General features: G+C 36.7%; 1 protein-coding gene across 1 annotated transcript; it reads right to left on the bottom strand.

Moving 5' to 3' along the window:
- Window positions 1-1,459: 1,459 nt before the first annotated feature.
- LOC139741601 (secreted frizzled-related protein 3-like) lies at window positions 1,460-18,844 on the bottom strand. The gene is made up of 5 exons (XM_071652181.1): window positions 18,354-18,844; window positions 7,253-7,342; window positions 6,315-6,430; window positions 3,291-3,449; window positions 1,460-1,564 (listed from the first exon to the last, which is right to left on the bottom strand). Exons 1-5 carry the CDS (start codon window positions 18,805-18,807, stop codon window positions 1,460-1,462), a joined length of 924 nt encoding a protein of 307 aa, XP_071508282.1. The 5' UTR covers window positions 18,808-18,844.

Genomic DNA, 18,844 nt, shown 5'->3' with positions numbered 1-18,844 from the left:
GTCTACTCTGTCCCAAACATAAAGACCTGGTTATAGCACTTGGAATTCATGAGTGGCCTGCAGTCATTCAAATTCATGAAATTCTTCCGTCGAGATGTTTTCATTGCAATTGATTGACAAATTGCCTTACATCGACATAAATTAGCACTGAATTGATCAGTGTTTTAGTAGTAGCCATGATAAAAAAAATCATGGGCGTACATACTCGAGCAGGAGCTTGTCACATACGATGTATTTTCATACTCATTGTTGCCTCTCTGTACAACTCCCTTTGAGGAATATTTCATTTCAATGCTGTCATGGGAACTATTATTACGTTTTCGTTGTTGTTTTTTTGTGTTTGTGTTTGTGATGTAATGTATTTTGTAAGGCAGCTCACCACAAGCTTTGCTTTTTTGAGGTTCTGCCTTCCTGTACAATAATTTCATGCATGTGATTTCCTACATGAAAAAAAGATGGAAAATAAATGTTATACAAACTTGATCTTGAACTTGAGGATTCAAACCTACGTGGAGCAGTCATTCGCTGCTCACCGGATTATAATCGGAAATCTCAAATACCACGGGTCAGCGAATGTTGACTTTTGTGTGCATCGAAGCGTACACTCATTGGTAACGGTCCACTCCAGTCAAGTTCTTCGGTTGTGTGTGTCCTAAAGCATACAGATCGGTGATAAAGCTGTACACAGTTTAGTACGGGGATTCTCGAGTACATGTCCGAAGCAGGCAGACCTTCCCAATCTATCGATCCCACTGTTTTTACCAGACCTTTAATTAAAGCAAACCAATCCTCATTGTTCGTTAATAAGCAGGGACATACGGTCATTGCAGAACACGTACATACACTCTCACACTAAGCAGACAAGCACGCACGCATATTGACCGATTCTGTGAGGCGGTTTGTGCATTATCGGCATGGGCAGCGCCATTACTGCGGTGTCCCGGCCGAACCCCCCCCCCCCCCCTCTCCCCCACCCCTCTCACGCGCACGGAATGAAAAACTGATGCATGGTTGTTTTAGCCAATAGGCGTCTCATACTGAGTGCGCGAACGCTTGCTTAATGCGCGAACCTTTGTTACAAGTGCGCGTACTCCTGCTACTATTAAGTGCGCGATAAACATGTTGCCCGGGGGTGGGGGAGAGGAGGGGGGTGGGTCGGCTGGGACACCGCAATTTGAGCTAATGGCTGCGCCCAGTGCCATAAATTGTCTGCTGCCCTCAAGGAACCCGAATCGGTCAATACACACACACACACACACACACACACAAAATCACGCACATGCACAAACACATACACTCATCAAACTTGCATTACCCCATAGCAATTTCGTTATTCTTATCTTAATGCCGTTAACAACGCAATTTACAAAGTTATCGATTTCGAATCATTCCTTCATACAGAACAAAAATTAGTAATGTCTCGCCAGATGTGACGGATCTTTAACCTATGACCTATGACCTATCCATAGAGGTCATAGAAGCCCGCATCGCGATTCCGTCTGCTGCTCGGCAAGTCGCTCGAGTCTCTCTCGCGCTGATCCCTCACCAGCTTTTTGTCCCATTTCTGTATAGAGTAAAGATGGAAGTAGCGAAAGAACAAAATCATGACATGAGCTACCTGTTATATATATATATATATATATATATATATATATATATATATATATGTATATATATATATATATATATATATATAAATATATATATAATATATATTATTCTGTTGTCTGCTATTATCCACCAAAGAGTAGAAGTGGTTAAAATCTCTGCTTATCAAGTTTTTCCCCCATAGCAACAGTTACAAAAAAAAAAGAAATCAGGAAAATAAACGTGTACAAACTGAAGCCCCATTCAAAAAAAGAAGGAACTGACGTCCTAAATCGATGAAAGCTGACGTATATCTTAGCTTTCTTTTACATTATTAACAGCGTGATACATGTACGACAAAATAGTAAAACAGTAATGTCGGTCATAATTGGAGTGGGTGTAAAGTTTTCCACAGTTCAGGACTTTAAAGGAACTAAAATATCCACATTTCTGGTTGAGGTGACGATTTAGCTGTTAATGTTTTGCGAGATATTCAGTAAACACTCTATGAGATGTTAAAGAGCATTCAATTCTAAGGGGTATCAAAAGTTTATATTTGATGAAAATCGGTTTTGAAAAGGCTGAGATATCCAAAAAGCAAGGTGAAACAAAGAGATCCTAATAAAAGACGTGGCCTATCACCTCTTATTATTTTCATTTTTTGTTTGGGATATCTCAGCCATTTGAAAAACAATTTTATCAATATATAATGAACGTTGAATCCCTTTAAAAATTGCATGTTCTTTCATATTTCACAAAAGGTTTCTCATTATCTCACTTAGGAATGATATTAACCTGAATCCTCACCTCAACCAGTCCTATACAATCCCTTTAATATCGTCATCATTTCAGCATCATTTCCACCACCGTCGGCGAATTCGACGTCTATGGAGCTCCAAAGCAGCAACTTCACATACAACCATAACTCCCTCTCCCACAATCATTGGAATTTAGTTTTCCACAAACATGTCGAAGTGTTGTGATATGCTCAATCATGAAGCTAAAACCCACGGTAAGTTGTAGGTCCATGATTCAATCTTAAAAAAAGAAAATGGATATTGGATATCTCTTTGGGGATTTACTGCTTTCCTTCTAAACCACAGAAAGCAATGAGGAAAGCTAGCAATACGTTTGCAAGAAAACAAAAACCTTCATTATCTCTAGGTGAAAAAAAAAGAAAGCAATGAAGTAATTTGCAGACTGCAAATTGCAATCCCATTCTGAACCACTTTAAAGGGATCGTACAGTTTTGGTTCAGACCTAATTTCAGGTTTCTAACATTTTATGGTGAGATAATCAGAAACCTCTTATGAAATATGAAAGAACATGTAATTCTATGAGGAATTCAACGTTTATTTGATGAAAATTGGTTTTGAAATGGCTGATATATAAAAAAAGAGCAATTCCACTAAAGTGTGGGACCCACACTTTGTCACGATTGCTTTGTTTTACTTTGTTTTTGGATATTTCAGTCATTCCAAACCCGATTTTCATCAAATAAACTTTGAATTCCTCTTAAAATGGTATGCTCTGTACTATAATTATAATAAATGTTTTCTTGGTATCTCGCAAAAAGTTAAAAGCCCAATTCTCATCTCCACCAATACTGTACTATCCCTTTAAAATGCTCCTGTGGAAATATTTTTAAAAAAAAAGTTAATAAAATGAGTCACGCGCTCCTTCTCGTTACCATGGTTACCAACCTTAACTCTCTTGGTGTACTTGTTATGCCAGGGTTGAGCCAAACAATCATTCTCCAGTAGTAATCTCCCATGAATGAGATCCTGGTAACACATGATCATGTACTCCTCACCAACAGACAGCTTCGGGCATGCGCACACGTGATTAATCGAAAGCTGGACCTGCGTCAGTAAAATAACAACAACAAAACAAACACGATGATTGGACGGAAAGAGTACAGACCTGTTCGGTTTGGGTATTTTTTATTGTTACATTTGTTGTATGTATAATTTTTTGCCATAGCTGGGGTGGGGGGGGGGGTGGGAGGAGTTTCAGTAGGCATATACCTCGCAGTAGTTGATTTATGCATTTGACTGATTGCATAATCCATAAATCATTTCCTGATGTTGGAAGTCCCCCGATTATGGCCGATATAAAGTGATTTAAGATATAAGTCTATACTTTGATCTCTACATAAGTATTTGTACGGGTGAATATATCAAAAGTTAAATGTTGATCGATTGATTTTGAAAGGTTAAGAAACGGACAAAAGAGGCACAATAAAGTCAGCGGTGAACTCAAACACGATTTTCGTTTTAACCCTATACATCAAGATCAATATTTGGAACCTTTAAAGGGAAATCCAGTCCAAATATAAGCTATTCTGATTAAAAATGAGTTTAATATTACGGGTTCAGCGGTATAAATTTAATAGAAAACGGATGAAAAATAAGCAAGCTATGACATTTTGAAGTTTCGCTATATTCGGGGAAATAGTTCTTGAACGGTCAAAATGAATATGCAAATGGCAATTAAAATGAGCATGTCATTCCCTCATAACTTACCAAACAGCTTGTACATACACAAAATTGTGAAATTTCCAGTTTTTCAAATCTTTGTATATATAACTGCTCACTATTGTGAAGTTACTTAACCAGGAATAATTATTGTCGTGTTTCGGACTTCAATGACAGAAACATTGAATTTTCGTATTTTTTTTTTACACGATCAATTGTGAGGACACTCCACTTTTACAGCTCTTCTTGATTCAATACATTAAGTTACAACAGCAATTGATTTGAAACAGTATACTATTGGTTTGTTTTTTGATTTAAGCAAAGCTTTTGACACTCTTGATCATTCAATTTTGATGAATAAATTAGAAAATTATGGTATTCGCGGATTTTTGTTAAGATTATTTAAAGATTATTCGTCTAAGCGAATTCAGTTCGCAACAATTGACAATTACAAGTCTTCGTATAAACGCATTTGTTGTGGAGTGCCACAAGGTTCCATTCTCGGTTCATTGTTGTTTCTGATTTCTTTCAATGAAATTGTTTGTTCAAGTAAAATTTTACAGTTTATCTTATTTGCAGACGACACCAGTGTGTTCATGTCACATAACAATTTTAGTTATATAGTATGGATTTATTTAATCATGAATTGATTTGTTTGAGTAATTGGTTGATTAATAATAAATTGGTGATAAATGTAAGTAAAACTCAGTTTATGGTATTTGGAAAGAGAAAATTTTATATGAATGCTGTTTTTGTGTTTTAATGGTCAAACAATTTCTCGTTTGTCTTGTGTAAAGTTTTTAGGAGTGTATATAGATGACAAGCTCTCATGGCATGAACACATTGGTGTCGTGTGCAATCGTATTGCCAAAGGTATTGGTATTTTTTATCATCTGAAGCATTTCCCTAGATATATTTTGATTATGTTATACCATACATTATTCATTTCCCATATCAATTATTGTAATGTGGCCTGGTCCAATGGAAATGATTTTTGTATGAAAAAATTGTTTTTATTACACAAAAAAAGCTATTCGAAGAATTTCCAATGTATCTTTTAATGCTCACACTTCATCTCTATTTTTTTTCATTTGAAGCTTTTAAATGTATATGATATTAATAGATATAATCTTGCAATCTTTATGTATATGTGTTCAAAAGGTTTATTGCCCTCCAATATTTCTTCTAAATTTTTTATTGAATAGTAATGTTTATGCTTATGACACCCGTCGTGCTAATGATTATCATTTATGTCATGTGAGCACAAATATTTCTAAGAATACAGTTTTTTATAAAGGTCCATTAATATGGACAGAAATACCATTTGATTTGAAAATGAAACCGTCTTTGAATAGTTTTAAAAGGAATTATAAATTTTTACTCCTGAATTCATATTCTCATTCAGAATGATTATTTTAATTGCACTTATATATGTCTTTTGATTTGTTCTTCAGTTCTGTCCTTTTCTTTTCCTCCTTAATTTCTTTTCTATACTGCCGATATATTTTACACAGTAGTTATGTTTTCTAGGGGTCAGCGATTTACAAGGCTTATTGCTCTTCTCTGTTGACCCCCCCCCCCCCCCCCCCCCCCATTCACATGAATTTACGCATCGGCTCTTTTTCTTGTTGTTTTGTGTATGTGTGTGTATTTCTTTTGATGTTCATATATTTGTATCTGTGTTTTGATTGTATGAATTGTTTGATGATTTTATGTCGAATGGAAATAAATTTGAACTTGAACTTGAAGGATATGACGTGTTTAGCTCACTCATTTGCATATTCATATCCACTGTACAAGACAAGAGCTGTTTTGCAGAAATTAGCAAAACTTAAAAATGTCATAACTTTGTTACTTTTCTTCTCATTTCAGTCAAGTTTGTACTGTTGAACTCGGAAGATTTTACTCGTTTTTATCAAACTAAATTATATTTGGACTGGACTTCCTCTTTAACAGGTTTTTCACGCGTACTCTAAATACAGGAAATGGGCCGTCATTACGCGTTCAGTCATAGGAGAAAATAAAAATGAACTATAGATTACACAAAGAAGTGTATTTCATTTTTTTTCTTTTTAGTGAAAACAAATAATTAGACAATTCAACACGTTTGGGGTGAAACCTGATTACTGGCTATGAAGAAAATGCAAAGTTGTAGGTGTTGGAACGAACTAAAAGCAATGCTTGTAAATACTAGATGGTTTCTGAAAATTACAGCAGTCAAAAAGTCAGTAAAGGACACGCAGAACTCACTTCTCCTGTGGGAATCTGAATGTCGCTTGATTTGATCACGTGTTGAATGATGACAGTGACCGCTATTTCACCCCGACGCGACCCGTGAGAAAATCCTTGGACGACCGCATGGATTACTGTGAACATGAATAAAAATGAAATATGTTTTACTGAGGTATCAAAAACAAACAAACAATGATTTACAAAAAAAAAATATATATATATATCATATGAAATATGATATATATCATCACTGATCATAGTCTCCGTAAAATCCCTCCAGAAAACCTCTGACATGATTTTACTGTTTTATTCGTGTTTCGAAGGCAACAAGAGTAGTGAATTTGCTGAATGCACATTGTGATTAAAAAGAAGAGAGAGAGAGAGAAAAAAAAAACGTGACGGATCATCAGCTTTGTAACACACGGAAATATGAATCTAAAGTGCACATAACACATTTTACTGATTTTCACTTTAAATCATTTCGCTTTCGTGGACCATTTGATTGTTGTACATACTAGTTGTCATGACAACATACTTTTTAGGATTCAAGCAAAAATATGATGCATAGCATATAGATCAAATCAGTGATCATTGATTTTTAGCCTAAAAATATCTTTTTCTTTAATTTCTTTCTCCGACAAGTAGCAGTTGGATTGTGGCATAATTGAACATTTTCTTGTGACGTTCTGACGAATTGTCATCATTTATTTTCCTCTTGCTACGTGCTTGATATTTTCATGACACAACAGTTTACTTGAAGAAATTCCATGAGTATTATCATTCAAGGCAATAGTATAATTACCACTTATCATCAATATAGCGGAAATATTTCTTATGAGAGAAGTTGGTGTGCCAATTATGGTATCTCTATGACAATCACAGTACATCGAAGGAAATGATTCAAGAAGAAAATAATAAAAATCGTTTAAAATATCAACAGCAAGGAACCGACTTACTGTATTCGTACTCCTTTTCGAAGAAGACATTCTTTGAAATCTCGAAGTTGTAAGGACACAGCTCACAGTTGTCTGGAGGGATTAAAGGCACTGGTAAAAGAATAAAAGAACAACATGTGGCACGGCATTATATTAGTTTGTATCATAAATGAAATTAGTGAAAGAACACAATTTTTGCATGGCCTTTTTGAGCAAGGAGAAAACGTAAGAAAAAAAATCTTCGACTATATATCTTTATGGTCGACATGGACTTGTTGCCTATGGGTAGAATTATCCAAAAAAAAAAAAATCTAATTTTTTTGGACATTCAGGTTATCACGTTGGGTTCACATTTCACCAAAATACTATTATGATGGACAACTAGAATAAATCACTGCTGCTTTACGAGACTCAAATGAAATTGAAATGGATGTTGGCCGATCTATATCATCAGCATTTTCCACTTTAATAAGACTCTTTCACAATAGACCACTAGAAATCTGTGAGATTTAAGCTAAAAGCGAATCAGCGAGCATAGCTTACACTAATGTTTCAGCAGAGTATTGGCTGATACGATCTTTGCCGACAGTCAAGAAAATCACAATACTGCCCTCAAAAGTTTTGACATTACATTCCGCACTTGCTGAGAGGGACAGTTCAGAGTCCTTACTCTGCGGTAGTTAATTCAGCTTGGGATCAAAATAATAATCTGGGAAGGTTGTAGGATTTTGTCTGTGGTATTATGGATTGCTTGTGTTCTTTTTCGTTACTTTCTTTCTTTCTCTCTATTTTTTTTTTCACTTTACGTATTGTCTTATTTGCTTCCTTGATTCTTAAACGAATTAATGAATGAAAAATTTCCGCAACGAAAGTGATGCTGTTTTGGAGGTTGTTGAAAGAAGCAAATCAACGATATGAATTTTCAGTAGAGATATTTGCTATTGTGATGAATGACTACTGAAGAGTGGTTACACAAACATACAAAACAAAACTCAAACAACATCATTTCAATACATGAACATGATGCAGGCAAAAGATCTTTGGCGTTGGTAAGGAATGACCAAAAAAAAAATATATATATATATGTATACATGTATACATACTAGACCTTTGTGATATATAAATCTTTGAAATATACCATTGCCAGCAGGGGATTCGCCTACCGTGCAAGGGCAGATCCAGGAATTCCGTAAAGGAGAGGTCGGGCGTCTTTACAAAATAAAAAAGGGGGGGGGGCGGGCGCACACGCCCCCATTTTTTTCTTTTAATTCATATTGTTTTAACAAAACAAATAAAGAGAGGGCGCCCCCTCCCCGTAGATCCCCACTGGGATGGGTGGGAGTACAAACGGTTTTATTATGATGTACCAAAATAAGAACAGTACTATGGAGCTACATACGTTTCGTTTGTAGCTCCATGGTAAAATGAAGAGAAGTCTGCAAGATGTCTACCGGAAAGTAAACATGGTAAACGAGGGATTAAAGGAACTCTACAATACTGGTTGAGGTGGGGATTCCTTTTTTGAACATTCCTAAGTGAGATAATGAGAAACCTCTCATGAAATATGAAAGAGCATGTCCTTTTAAGAAGGATTCAACGTTAATTTGATAAAAATTTGGTTTTCAAATGGCTGATAATTATATTCAAAAAAGGCCACGCCTTTTATTAGGATCTCTTTGTTTCACCTTGTTTTTGGATATCTCAGTCATTTAAAAACCGAATTTCATCAAATAAACTTTTGATATCCCTTAGAATTGCATGCTCTTTGACATCTCATAGAGTGGTTTCTGAATATCTCGCAAAATGTTAAAAGCTAAATCCTCACCTCAACCAGAACTGTACAGTCCCTTTAACGTGAAAGAGATTCGCTTTGTTACTTCCATGGTTTCTAAGCTATGGGACTGACTCCTATCAAAGTCCCAGGGTCATGAGGTCAGGTGCAAAAAAAAAATGCATTAAAGCGTATCTTCCGCAGCATTTATCCAATCTGTAACTCCTATTGTTATTATCTTAGTTACATTTTGGATTTTAATACCCTTCGTTTCTCCCTCAAGGATAAATCTGCTGTTATGCTGAATGTCCTTGTTTTCTCTGTCATTCTAATCGAATGGCGAAATAATAACAAAAACTTCAATTCATTCTGAGGCAGAATTATTTGTCATGTGACGTAGATTTCCTCTAGCCTTTCATTCTATTGGATTTTGGACATTCCATCCATCAAAAATGTCTCGTCTATATTTACACCAGCACTGTGGGGGGTAACCGCCATATCGTAAACAGCCAATCATGTCTTGGCGAGTTACGTGGCGTAGCTGCTGAGCTCTCTACGTGTATCGTATTAGTACGGTCACCCCCGGGGAGATGTTATACACATACCAATGACATTGACTGGATATACAGCCAATACTCACTGCAGAATTCGCACAGTTAAAGGCATTATTTACCTTTAGCAGATGAAACAGAAACAGAAATTAGTCAGTTAGTGCTTCAAAAGAGTTCTAAAATGTGAGCTATGGATAGAATCAACCATATGTAAAAGATAGAATCAGATACAATCGATGTTAAGTATTGCTAAATATACAAAATGTGAACAATAGTTATGATACAAGTGTTTCGAGATTAAGCCATCTACAGTTATGGGTCAATGAGAAAAATAGCGACATTTCCTAATATTTCTGCTTAATTGCAAATTTTTATATGATAGGATGTTTTGTGATACATCCATGACATTTTATACACCATGAATCAAAAGTGATACATCTTGAACATTTTTAAATCACTGTTCCCAAATGAACGCCTCAAGGGTGGCTGTTCTCGTCAAGAAATATTCAGGATTTGCGTATACAATGTGAATGATTGTCTGTCCGTGTGTGTTTGTGTGTGTGTGTGCCTGTGTGGAAAAAGGAAAGAGAGAGAGAGAGATGGGGGGGGGAGAGAGAAAGAGAGCTATATGAAAGAGAGAGAGAGAGAGAGAGAGAAAGAGAGAGAGAGAATTTTTGTGGAATATAATAATGAGTATGAATTTGTCTTTATTGTGGCACCGTTTTCAATATTCAGAGAAGACTGAGGTTCCTTTGAGAATGGAGGTAAAGAATTGAGCTTAATTGAAAATAGAAGATAAGATTATGGTCCCCTTGAGTATGGAAGAAATATTGAAGTCCTCGTGAGTATCAAAAAAAAAAACTTGATATATCCAAAAACAAAGTAGAACAAAGTAAAACAATGTGGTTCTATAACGAGAGGTGGGTCCCAACTTTTGTTACAACCTCATTGCATTTGGATATCTCGGCCGGCCATTTCAGAACCAATTTTAATCAAATAAAATTTGAATTTCTCTTAGAATTGTATCATTATGCTCTTTATACCTCACAAATACAGAAATTTCACAAATACAGAAAGAAGACAAAACAAAACAAAACAAAACAAGTAGTTTCTGATTATCTTACAAAAAACTGAGCACCCATTTCAACCAAGACTATCCCTTTATAAATATCACAGTTACAGAAATAAACCAAACCAAACAAGTGGTTTCTGACAATCTTAGAAAAAGAAACTGAGCACCCATTTCAACCAAGAATATCCATTTAGAAATTTCATAAATACAGAAATAAAACAACACCAAACAAGTGCTTTCTAAAAATCTTACAAAAAAACTGAGCACCCATTTCAGCAAGAATAACCCTTTAGAAATTTCATAAATACAGAAATAAAACCAAACCAAACAAGTAGTTTCTGATTATCTTACACAAACCTGAGCACCCATTTCAACCAAGACTATCCCTTTAACTAAAATATTGCAGGCCAGAATCAAGCTGCGATAAGTTGCTAGCAATAGATCATGGTTTAGATATTCATGCCCTGCAAAAACATCGGTGTTAGATTTAACACCATGGATGTTAAATCTAATACCGATCAATAGAGGACCACACCCACAGGTGTAGAAAGAATGTTGTGATGGTGCTGAAAAGTGTTCACCTGGCACTTCGCGGTGTTAATTTGACACTGTTAAAACTGGTGATATTTTTTTAACACTGCGCTGGTGTTGATTTAACAGTGACACTGCATGGTGTTGATTTGATATTGCTGGTGTAAATTATGTCAATGATGACATAACACCCGTCCAGCTTCAATGGGAGACCACACCAATTGGTTTTACTGTCTTGTAAAATTGTGTTCACACCTTTTTTTTCCCAAAAAATGAAGTACTTTATAATGGGCAAATTCTTGACCGTTTTGTTGAAGTTGAAAAAAAAGTAACTAAGAAACTATTTTAAAATATTTATATATTTTGAAGTGACACCCGGAGGTTTTAATCTAGCACCATAAATTAGCACCGGAAATTAACACCAGCTCTGTGGTTCATATTATTATCGAACACCGGGCTTTTTGCGGTGTGTACTTACTTCAGGCACATTGAATGTACCTGATGAGCAGCGTGGCTTATATTTATTCTGTGGCATTATTTGCAGTACATGTACTGGTATATTTTATGGACTGGGAAATATGTTGTGAATTCATTTTGCAGTTTCATGTGTTGGTAAAAATCCACGTAGATTTTGTTAAACATTTTTCTTTGGTTCTTTTTTTCTTTTCTTTTACTTGATCAATTCCCTAAGCTTCCAGTCTGGAAGTTCAAACTGTCCTCCCGAAAGACACCGCGGCGTAACCATGGTGACATTGAATCTATGCAGAAAAGGTTGTCATGATGCTAGAGGGATAGGGATATTGTAGATGCTTCTGTTCGAAAGGCAGACTTGCAGCAGTTAAATCTATATTGGTTAATGCATCTTGTCCATCAGTTGAGGGGTGGTAATGTGGCATGCTTTTTTGTCCTATGCCGACTACCATGTTTACAAACAGCAGCGCAACTGTGCGACGAGTTAAGCTGTTGAAACCATAAATAATTCAATTTGCTGCGTTTTCTCCGTGCCAAGAAAATGAAGTCATTGTTTAACAACAGCAGTGTTAAGTTTTCACCAAGAAAAAAAAAACAACAACAACGAAATGATATATCATGAGCCTCAAGATTATCAATGTCTTCTAAAAGGTCTACAAGAAATCTTGAGAAACAGACAAGAATTGTTATTTGCAGTTAGGGTTAGGAATGGACTAAAAGACAATATCCACGTCACCATGGCTATGGTCACCTACGTCACAAATCGATTTGATTTACGATGCAGCTACCACAGTGCTTCTCTGTTCCACTGCTACAACCTGTCTCATTATTTTCTCTCCTCTCCACAGCACCATGATTATAAAACATAAAAACAAGCATTCCACGATGGCTGTGTCGGAAACAATGAGGTCATTGTAGAAACAGGCTCACACCGCAACGGACACCTATAAACCATCTGCAATAAATAACAAGAGAATTTTGTTTTGTTAGTTTATGTGACAATAAGGCAGGCCTTTAGGCAGTCGGATAAGAAAACCGAAGTCATAACGAATGTAAAAAGAATGCAAAATTTGGTGAAAAAAGATGACGGCAAGAACTGAGGTAGAGAAGCAGACGATGCCCATCATGGCAACTGTTGTCATGGTGATAAATTAGATAATGGACCTTTCTTGATGTCTGGCGAAGAAGATGTAGACGAAAATAATGTTGAAAATGATAAGGACGACGACAACAGTAATTTTGAAAATGACAGTGAAGAGGGAGGATTAAATGAGGATGAAATCAATGCTGATGGTGATGATGATGATGATGATGATCGTGACGACTATGGTATCAACAATCGCGGTGACTATGATTGTGGTGACAGCGTTAAAAACACTAAAACAATGTAAGGGGTTGTTGCAAAAAAGTCGAGTTGCAATCAATCGCAAATATCTATTTCAAAATTTGCAATAGATATTTGCGTTGCAACTTGCATTCAGTTGAAGGTTCCGTTGCAAGAAGGGAGTTTGCAGCGATCACAGTGCACTCCGGTTATAACGAGCACGGACAACGAAGTAAAAATTCAAGCCGCAACATAATCCACTCTATGTGTTCCTATCGTTTCTTTGAACGAAAGAAAACCGCCGCCGGTCATGGACTTCCTTATAACGGGAGTCCACTGTAATTGCAACTTCCTTGCAACAAGCCGTAAGATGGATCAACGAAAATGTGATGAAACGCTTCTCTCCCAGAGAACATAGACTAGTCACGTGATTGACTGTGCGCTGTAAATCACGCGGACAATAGAGCCGACATTGAGCATGACACGCTGTTCTAGTTAAAGTGTACAGGAGGTCAATGGCGAGGTATGTGAAGGTATGCGACGACATGTTTGTGGTAACAAGGTTAGCGAGCTATTGGGTCGGTCTGACACAATCAGGATGCAGCTAGCTTGTTTGGTGTCTGTCTGAGTTATGGCCTCAATAATAATGACGCCAAGAAATATTCATCAAGTGAGTCACCACTGAAAAACTCGTCGGCAGTCGCTTTAAGTCTTCGAATTCAAATAGTGAGCGAAAAGAAGAGTAACGGTTAGGCGAGATCATTTTTCCTTTGCTATACCCTTGTTTTTGTGTCTATGGTTTTTTTTTTTTTAGTTATTTGAGTACACGAAAATGTACACTGAGTAAATTTGTCGTATTGGACTATGATATAGGCGCAGGACAAATATTTCCTTTTTTAAATACATCGTGGTGTTGAGATTGGCGAGTACCATTTTGAGAACCAGAATGATGTAGAGAAATATCGTCACCGTTTTTATGGTGACAAAAAAAAAACACCTATGAATATATGATTTCCAAATATCAACTTGATATACAGTGTGCTTTATATAAAAACCATGTTTTTCTAGACTCAAAGTGTTCCATAATGTATTACGTTATAAACTTTGTCCAATTTTATCCTCTTAGACCATAATTATCACAATTAGAAATGTCGCTATATGCCTGGCATGCCTCCGCCATAATGCATGGTTCTCCCAATAAGTTTGTATTAGTACGTCTTGACAATGGCTGATGACAGTTTCACGTAATTGGCCAAAAAAAAAAAAAAAAAATTAAACGACATCTTTGTCACAAATGTGGAGATTGTTCACTTTCCTTGAAATAAGTTTAATTGGATCAACGGCTATACCGTGTAGAGAGCAGTTATTAGGGGATTTGACGATTGTTACTTGACCTTTGACCCTTTAATATGCATTGAACAATTTCCAAAGTATGGAGAAAAATATAATTTCTGCATTAGATAGTGAAATTTCAGCATTTCAATCTGGCCTTTGATCCTTGACCTTTGACCTCATGACCCTAAAATTACCCAGGGAATCAATCATTCAGTACATGCATATAGTGGGCCTACTTAGTTTCATGATAATACCTTGAGCCACTCCCGAGATATGGAGGAAAAGGTGAAATTTAGCACATGCTCTTTACCTTTAACCTTTCAACCTTTGACCTTTCAGCCAAAAACTATCCACGATAATGTTTATTGGGAAAACATGCAAACACTAAATTTCAATAAAACACATCCAGGTGTTATACATAGATATAAAGGAAATGAAGTGGCATTTTGAGGAATTGATCTTGACCTTACCTTTTGACCCTTTAACTTTGACCCCATGACCCCCCCCCCCCCCCCCCCCGAATTTCCAAGAGAATCATTGTCAGGCATTGCATGCACATGTACTACGTTTCATGAGGATACCTTGGACCGTCTGGAAATACGGAGAAAAAGCTGAAATTTTGGAAATTTCTATTGGCGTTTTACCTTTGACCTCACGATCCGAAACTTTCTCTAAAGAATATTTCTCGTGTAATACATGTATGCACTATAAACTTTTAAGAAAATATCTTCAGGCATGGCATAGATATTGAGGAAAAGTAAAATTTTCAGCATCTGACCGTGACCTTTGACCTGTGACCTTGAGCATATGCAACCAAAATTTAATTGGAACAACTTCGTCATGCATACAATCATGTCAGGTCTCAATACGATACCTCAAACAGTTTTATTGTTAATACGCTGTCCACAAATTCGATTATACCCATGTCACACTTTGCCCGATAAAGTTAATGCAGGAGAAACGGATGTCGATCTTTGGCATTCGTTGATATCCGTTAAAATGCGTTTCAAGTCAGGTATTCTTTGGATTGACGTTTATCTTCCGGTGATTTCCGTCAGAGCGTTAAGAAAAAAAAAATGGGCATGCACAAAGTTTTTCCTCGCCAAAAACGGAGAGGGCGATATGACCCTTGTCCGACAGTTGTACGTTTTGTCCTATATCCGTACTGTATCTTACTGTACGCACGGATTGAAGGAAATTGAAAATTGAAATTGAAAACTGAAATAAAAAATGTAAGGACGGACAACCCAAAAAGCATAGTGCCTCCGGCGACACTTCGTCGCTGAGGCATAAAAACCGTATGAAAACTGTCCTTCACATTGACATACGTGTAAATGAGAGAAATCGAATTTGAACCTTTCATTCCAGGAAGTTGGAGCAGTGTAATCAATGCTATGGGTGCTATGTACCAATCGGCACTCAAAGCGCATAAAGGGATCAGCCATTTGATGATAAGATATGTCGATGTATTTTGAAGTACTTAAAGGTACTAGCCCACATTTGCAAACCCACGAAAATCAAAACTGCATAAAACAGGTCCAATATGACTTCAAGTACAAGTTATAACAGTAATATACCTCACCTGTTGCTCTTTGTCTATACCATTCGATAAAAGAGAGAAAATCATCGTTTTAAAACCAATTTTCAAACCGGGTCAACCCGACCCAAAATCAAATTATGAGCGCGGGCTAGCTACCGTTTACGTACATAACTTACACATGTATCGCATGCATGTAGTACGTACGTGGAACGGAGCTAGTGAGCGTTATACGCATGCATACGGTGCATTTTCATTTAATTTTATGAAAGTAATGGACTAATTGGAACGAAATTTTGCACAGATGTCACTGCAATCATACCCAAACTCCATGCTAACTATGAGACCAATTGCTGCAGGTTTACACATGTGGGCTAATACCTTTAATACTGTCCATCAATATCATGCTTCAGAAGCACTGATATGTTTCAAATTTCAAAATTTGTCGTAAGCTGTCATATTATCGGGTACATGATATTATAACACTTTAGACATTTTGGCAAACGTCATCATTATTTCGACCAAATCATTTTCGTCTTACATTTTTATTTTGGCGAAAGTAATCACGGTCACTCACATTAATATCCACATGACAATGGATGGATGCTTGGTAGTCTAAAATATCTCGTTCGATGTTTGTCTGTTTGTTTTGTTTCGGGTTTTTTTTTCAGATCATTAATCTGTCAGATCAATAATTTTGACAGAACAATTGAAATAAGATTTGGCTAATTTCCATTTTCCTTGTAAAAACCGAAGTAAACCGATTAAAACCAAAATAAAGTAAAGTTGCAACACTTCGGTAAGGTTGATATCAAAGTTTTGGCATCGTACAGAATGTGTATTCAATATAATACAACTAGTCGTTTTCAAATGACAACAACTATAACATGTCCAGTTTTGGGGGGCTAAGGGGCATTGTTTTTATAGGTACCAACGTTCAAGGTGTCCAGCTTTTAAAGAGGAAATCCCCCAAATAAATAACGTTTAAAACAAAGAGCAAAGCATTCCCCCCAGAACGTTCAAAAATGTCAAATGTCGGATCAGAAATATTGAAGGAAGATAAGACATTTTGAAATTTAACATTTCTTCGGAAAACATTTCTTGACTAGTCCTTAAGAATATTCAAATGATTGAGCAGATGATGTCACGCCCCAACAATATTTTCTTATGGATGTTATGTATGAAATTCGGGAAGAATTGTTAATTGTTTTTAGCTATTTAGTACATGCAGGCAAAATCATACGCCCATACCAAAATATATCAAAGTAAACATTAGTTGTTGTTTGTTTTTTTCCATTTTTTGGGGTGGTCTTAAAGCAGGTCTTATATTTACACAGCTGAAATCTGTATATGAAATGAATAAAAAATTGGGAGAGCATGACATCATTACCTTGCTGATTAGAATATTCAAAACGACTGGTCAAGAAGTGTTTTCCAGCAATATTAGAATGTCAAAAGGCCATAACTTCCTTATTTCTTATCCGATATTTGATCATTTTTGCAGAGTTCTGCACCATTTTTTTTTCTTTCTTATGAAGAAATAAAATGGAGTGGATTTCTCCTTTAAGGTAAAAGTACCGTAAAGTTATGATGGTTTACCTAATGACCACAGGCGCTTCGGTGATGCCATCGCTCGGTTACAGTTCGGAATTCCGAAGGTTCATTTTCTTTTTCGGAATTAGTCTAAAAATGAAATAAGGTCCGCTTTCCTTACGTTCTTAATTCCGAAGGTTCGGTATACGTATATGCATCATTTTGTAATTTTCGGATTAATGGATCATAATCTTATTTTCGGATTAAGAAACTCCATTTAATTTTCATTTTAATGAACATCTACACGTATTGTATACGGAATTTGTGTGTTTCAGAATATCAAACTTTATTTTCTGATTTCTGATCATTTGGGATAACGGACATCACCCCTTCGTTCAAAATATCAATTTTACACCATTGGGAAGTGAACGAGTTGGTCTAATATACTTTCAGTGTTTCACTCCTGTTCGAATAAGAAAACCCAGGTCAATGGATTGATTCTCATTTTCTGCGTCCTTGGCTTCACTTTGAGTCAGCTCCCGAGGTTAACTTAAAGGTTTTTTTTTCTTCTTCTTCTTCTTCTTTAATAGTCGTCTAATTTGGATTGTTTGGTTGCTGATTTCATCTTTCTTTCTTTTCTTTTCTTCTTCTTCTTCTTCTTCTTCTTTTTCTTCTTTTTCTTCTTTTTCTTTAATAGTCGTCTAATTTGGATTGTTTGGTTGCTGATTTCATCTTTCTTTAACTTTTTTTCTTTCTTTTTTTCTTAACCAGACGCCATGTCCATGCACTTCTGGTCTCTAAGATTTCGACATTTTAAGTAGGCATGCACTACAAGGTTTTATCTTCTCTTTTAAGTTGGAAGTTAATGACGCTTTCTGAGAGGGCGGACTGAAGCTGGAAGTTCATTTTTTTGTCGTGGAAGAAGGGTTTTCATAGGTTAATATTTATCATGACTGTCAGTGACTACTAAAAGATCATCATCGGCAACAAGTCTCACCTTGCGGAGTGGGCACCATGAGCTCCGTGGTCGGACCTGAGTCGACGATCGCTTCACGGGTGATACACACACCTGACGTGTACTCGGGAAACTGGTCACATGACAGATAGATCGGCCAGGAGATGTTATACGGCACGATGATTGGTTCACAGTCTGCGCGTACGCTCTCACAAAGACTCTTGCACGGCGGCACTGGATCCTCCATGAAGCCGACGGTACAGATAGGCGCGTAGATGGCGCAGAGAAAGAATGTCAAGTTGGTGTTACAGTTGGTTTCTACGAGTGGAAGAAACTGTTCAATGGCTAGCTTGGCGTTTTCCTGCGTACTGTGGTGGAGTAGATTGGGCATGCGCGTCAGGTTGTACGGCATGCCGTGACACATGGGTAGCTCAACCGGCTGGCATTCGGGGCGATTCTCAACCACCATGTTACGCACCGGAACCAGTAGCGTCATAAAGCACACCAGGTATCGTAGGCCCGCTGCGTGTGAG

Source organism: Diadema antillarum, unplaced genomic scaffold (genome assembly GCF_040938485.1).
Source record: "Diadema antillarum isolate AM-2024a unplaced genomic scaffold, OU_Dant_1.0 seq00000937_RagTag, whole genome shotgun sequence".
Classification (NCBI taxonomy): domain Eukaryota; kingdom Metazoa; phylum Echinodermata; class Echinoidea; order Diadematoida; family Diadematidae; genus Diadema; species Diadema antillarum.
Note: the sequence above shows the minus strand (reverse complement) of the source record. Positions and strands in the feature narration are given on the sequence as shown.

Coding starts and splice junctions, on each gene's coding strand:
- LOC139741601 (XM_071652181.1), bottom strand. CDS start 18,807: ATGACGCTACTGGTTCCGGTGCGTAACATGGTGGTTGAGAATCGCCCC. Junction 3,450..6,314: donor TTCAGATTCCCACAGGAGAA/GTGAGTTCTGCG, acceptor TTACTGACGCAG/GTCCAGCTTTCGATTAATCA. Junction 1,565..3,290: donor AGTACACCAAGAGAGTTAAG/GTTGGTAACCAT, acceptor TACTCTATACAG/AAATGGGACAAAAAGCTGGT.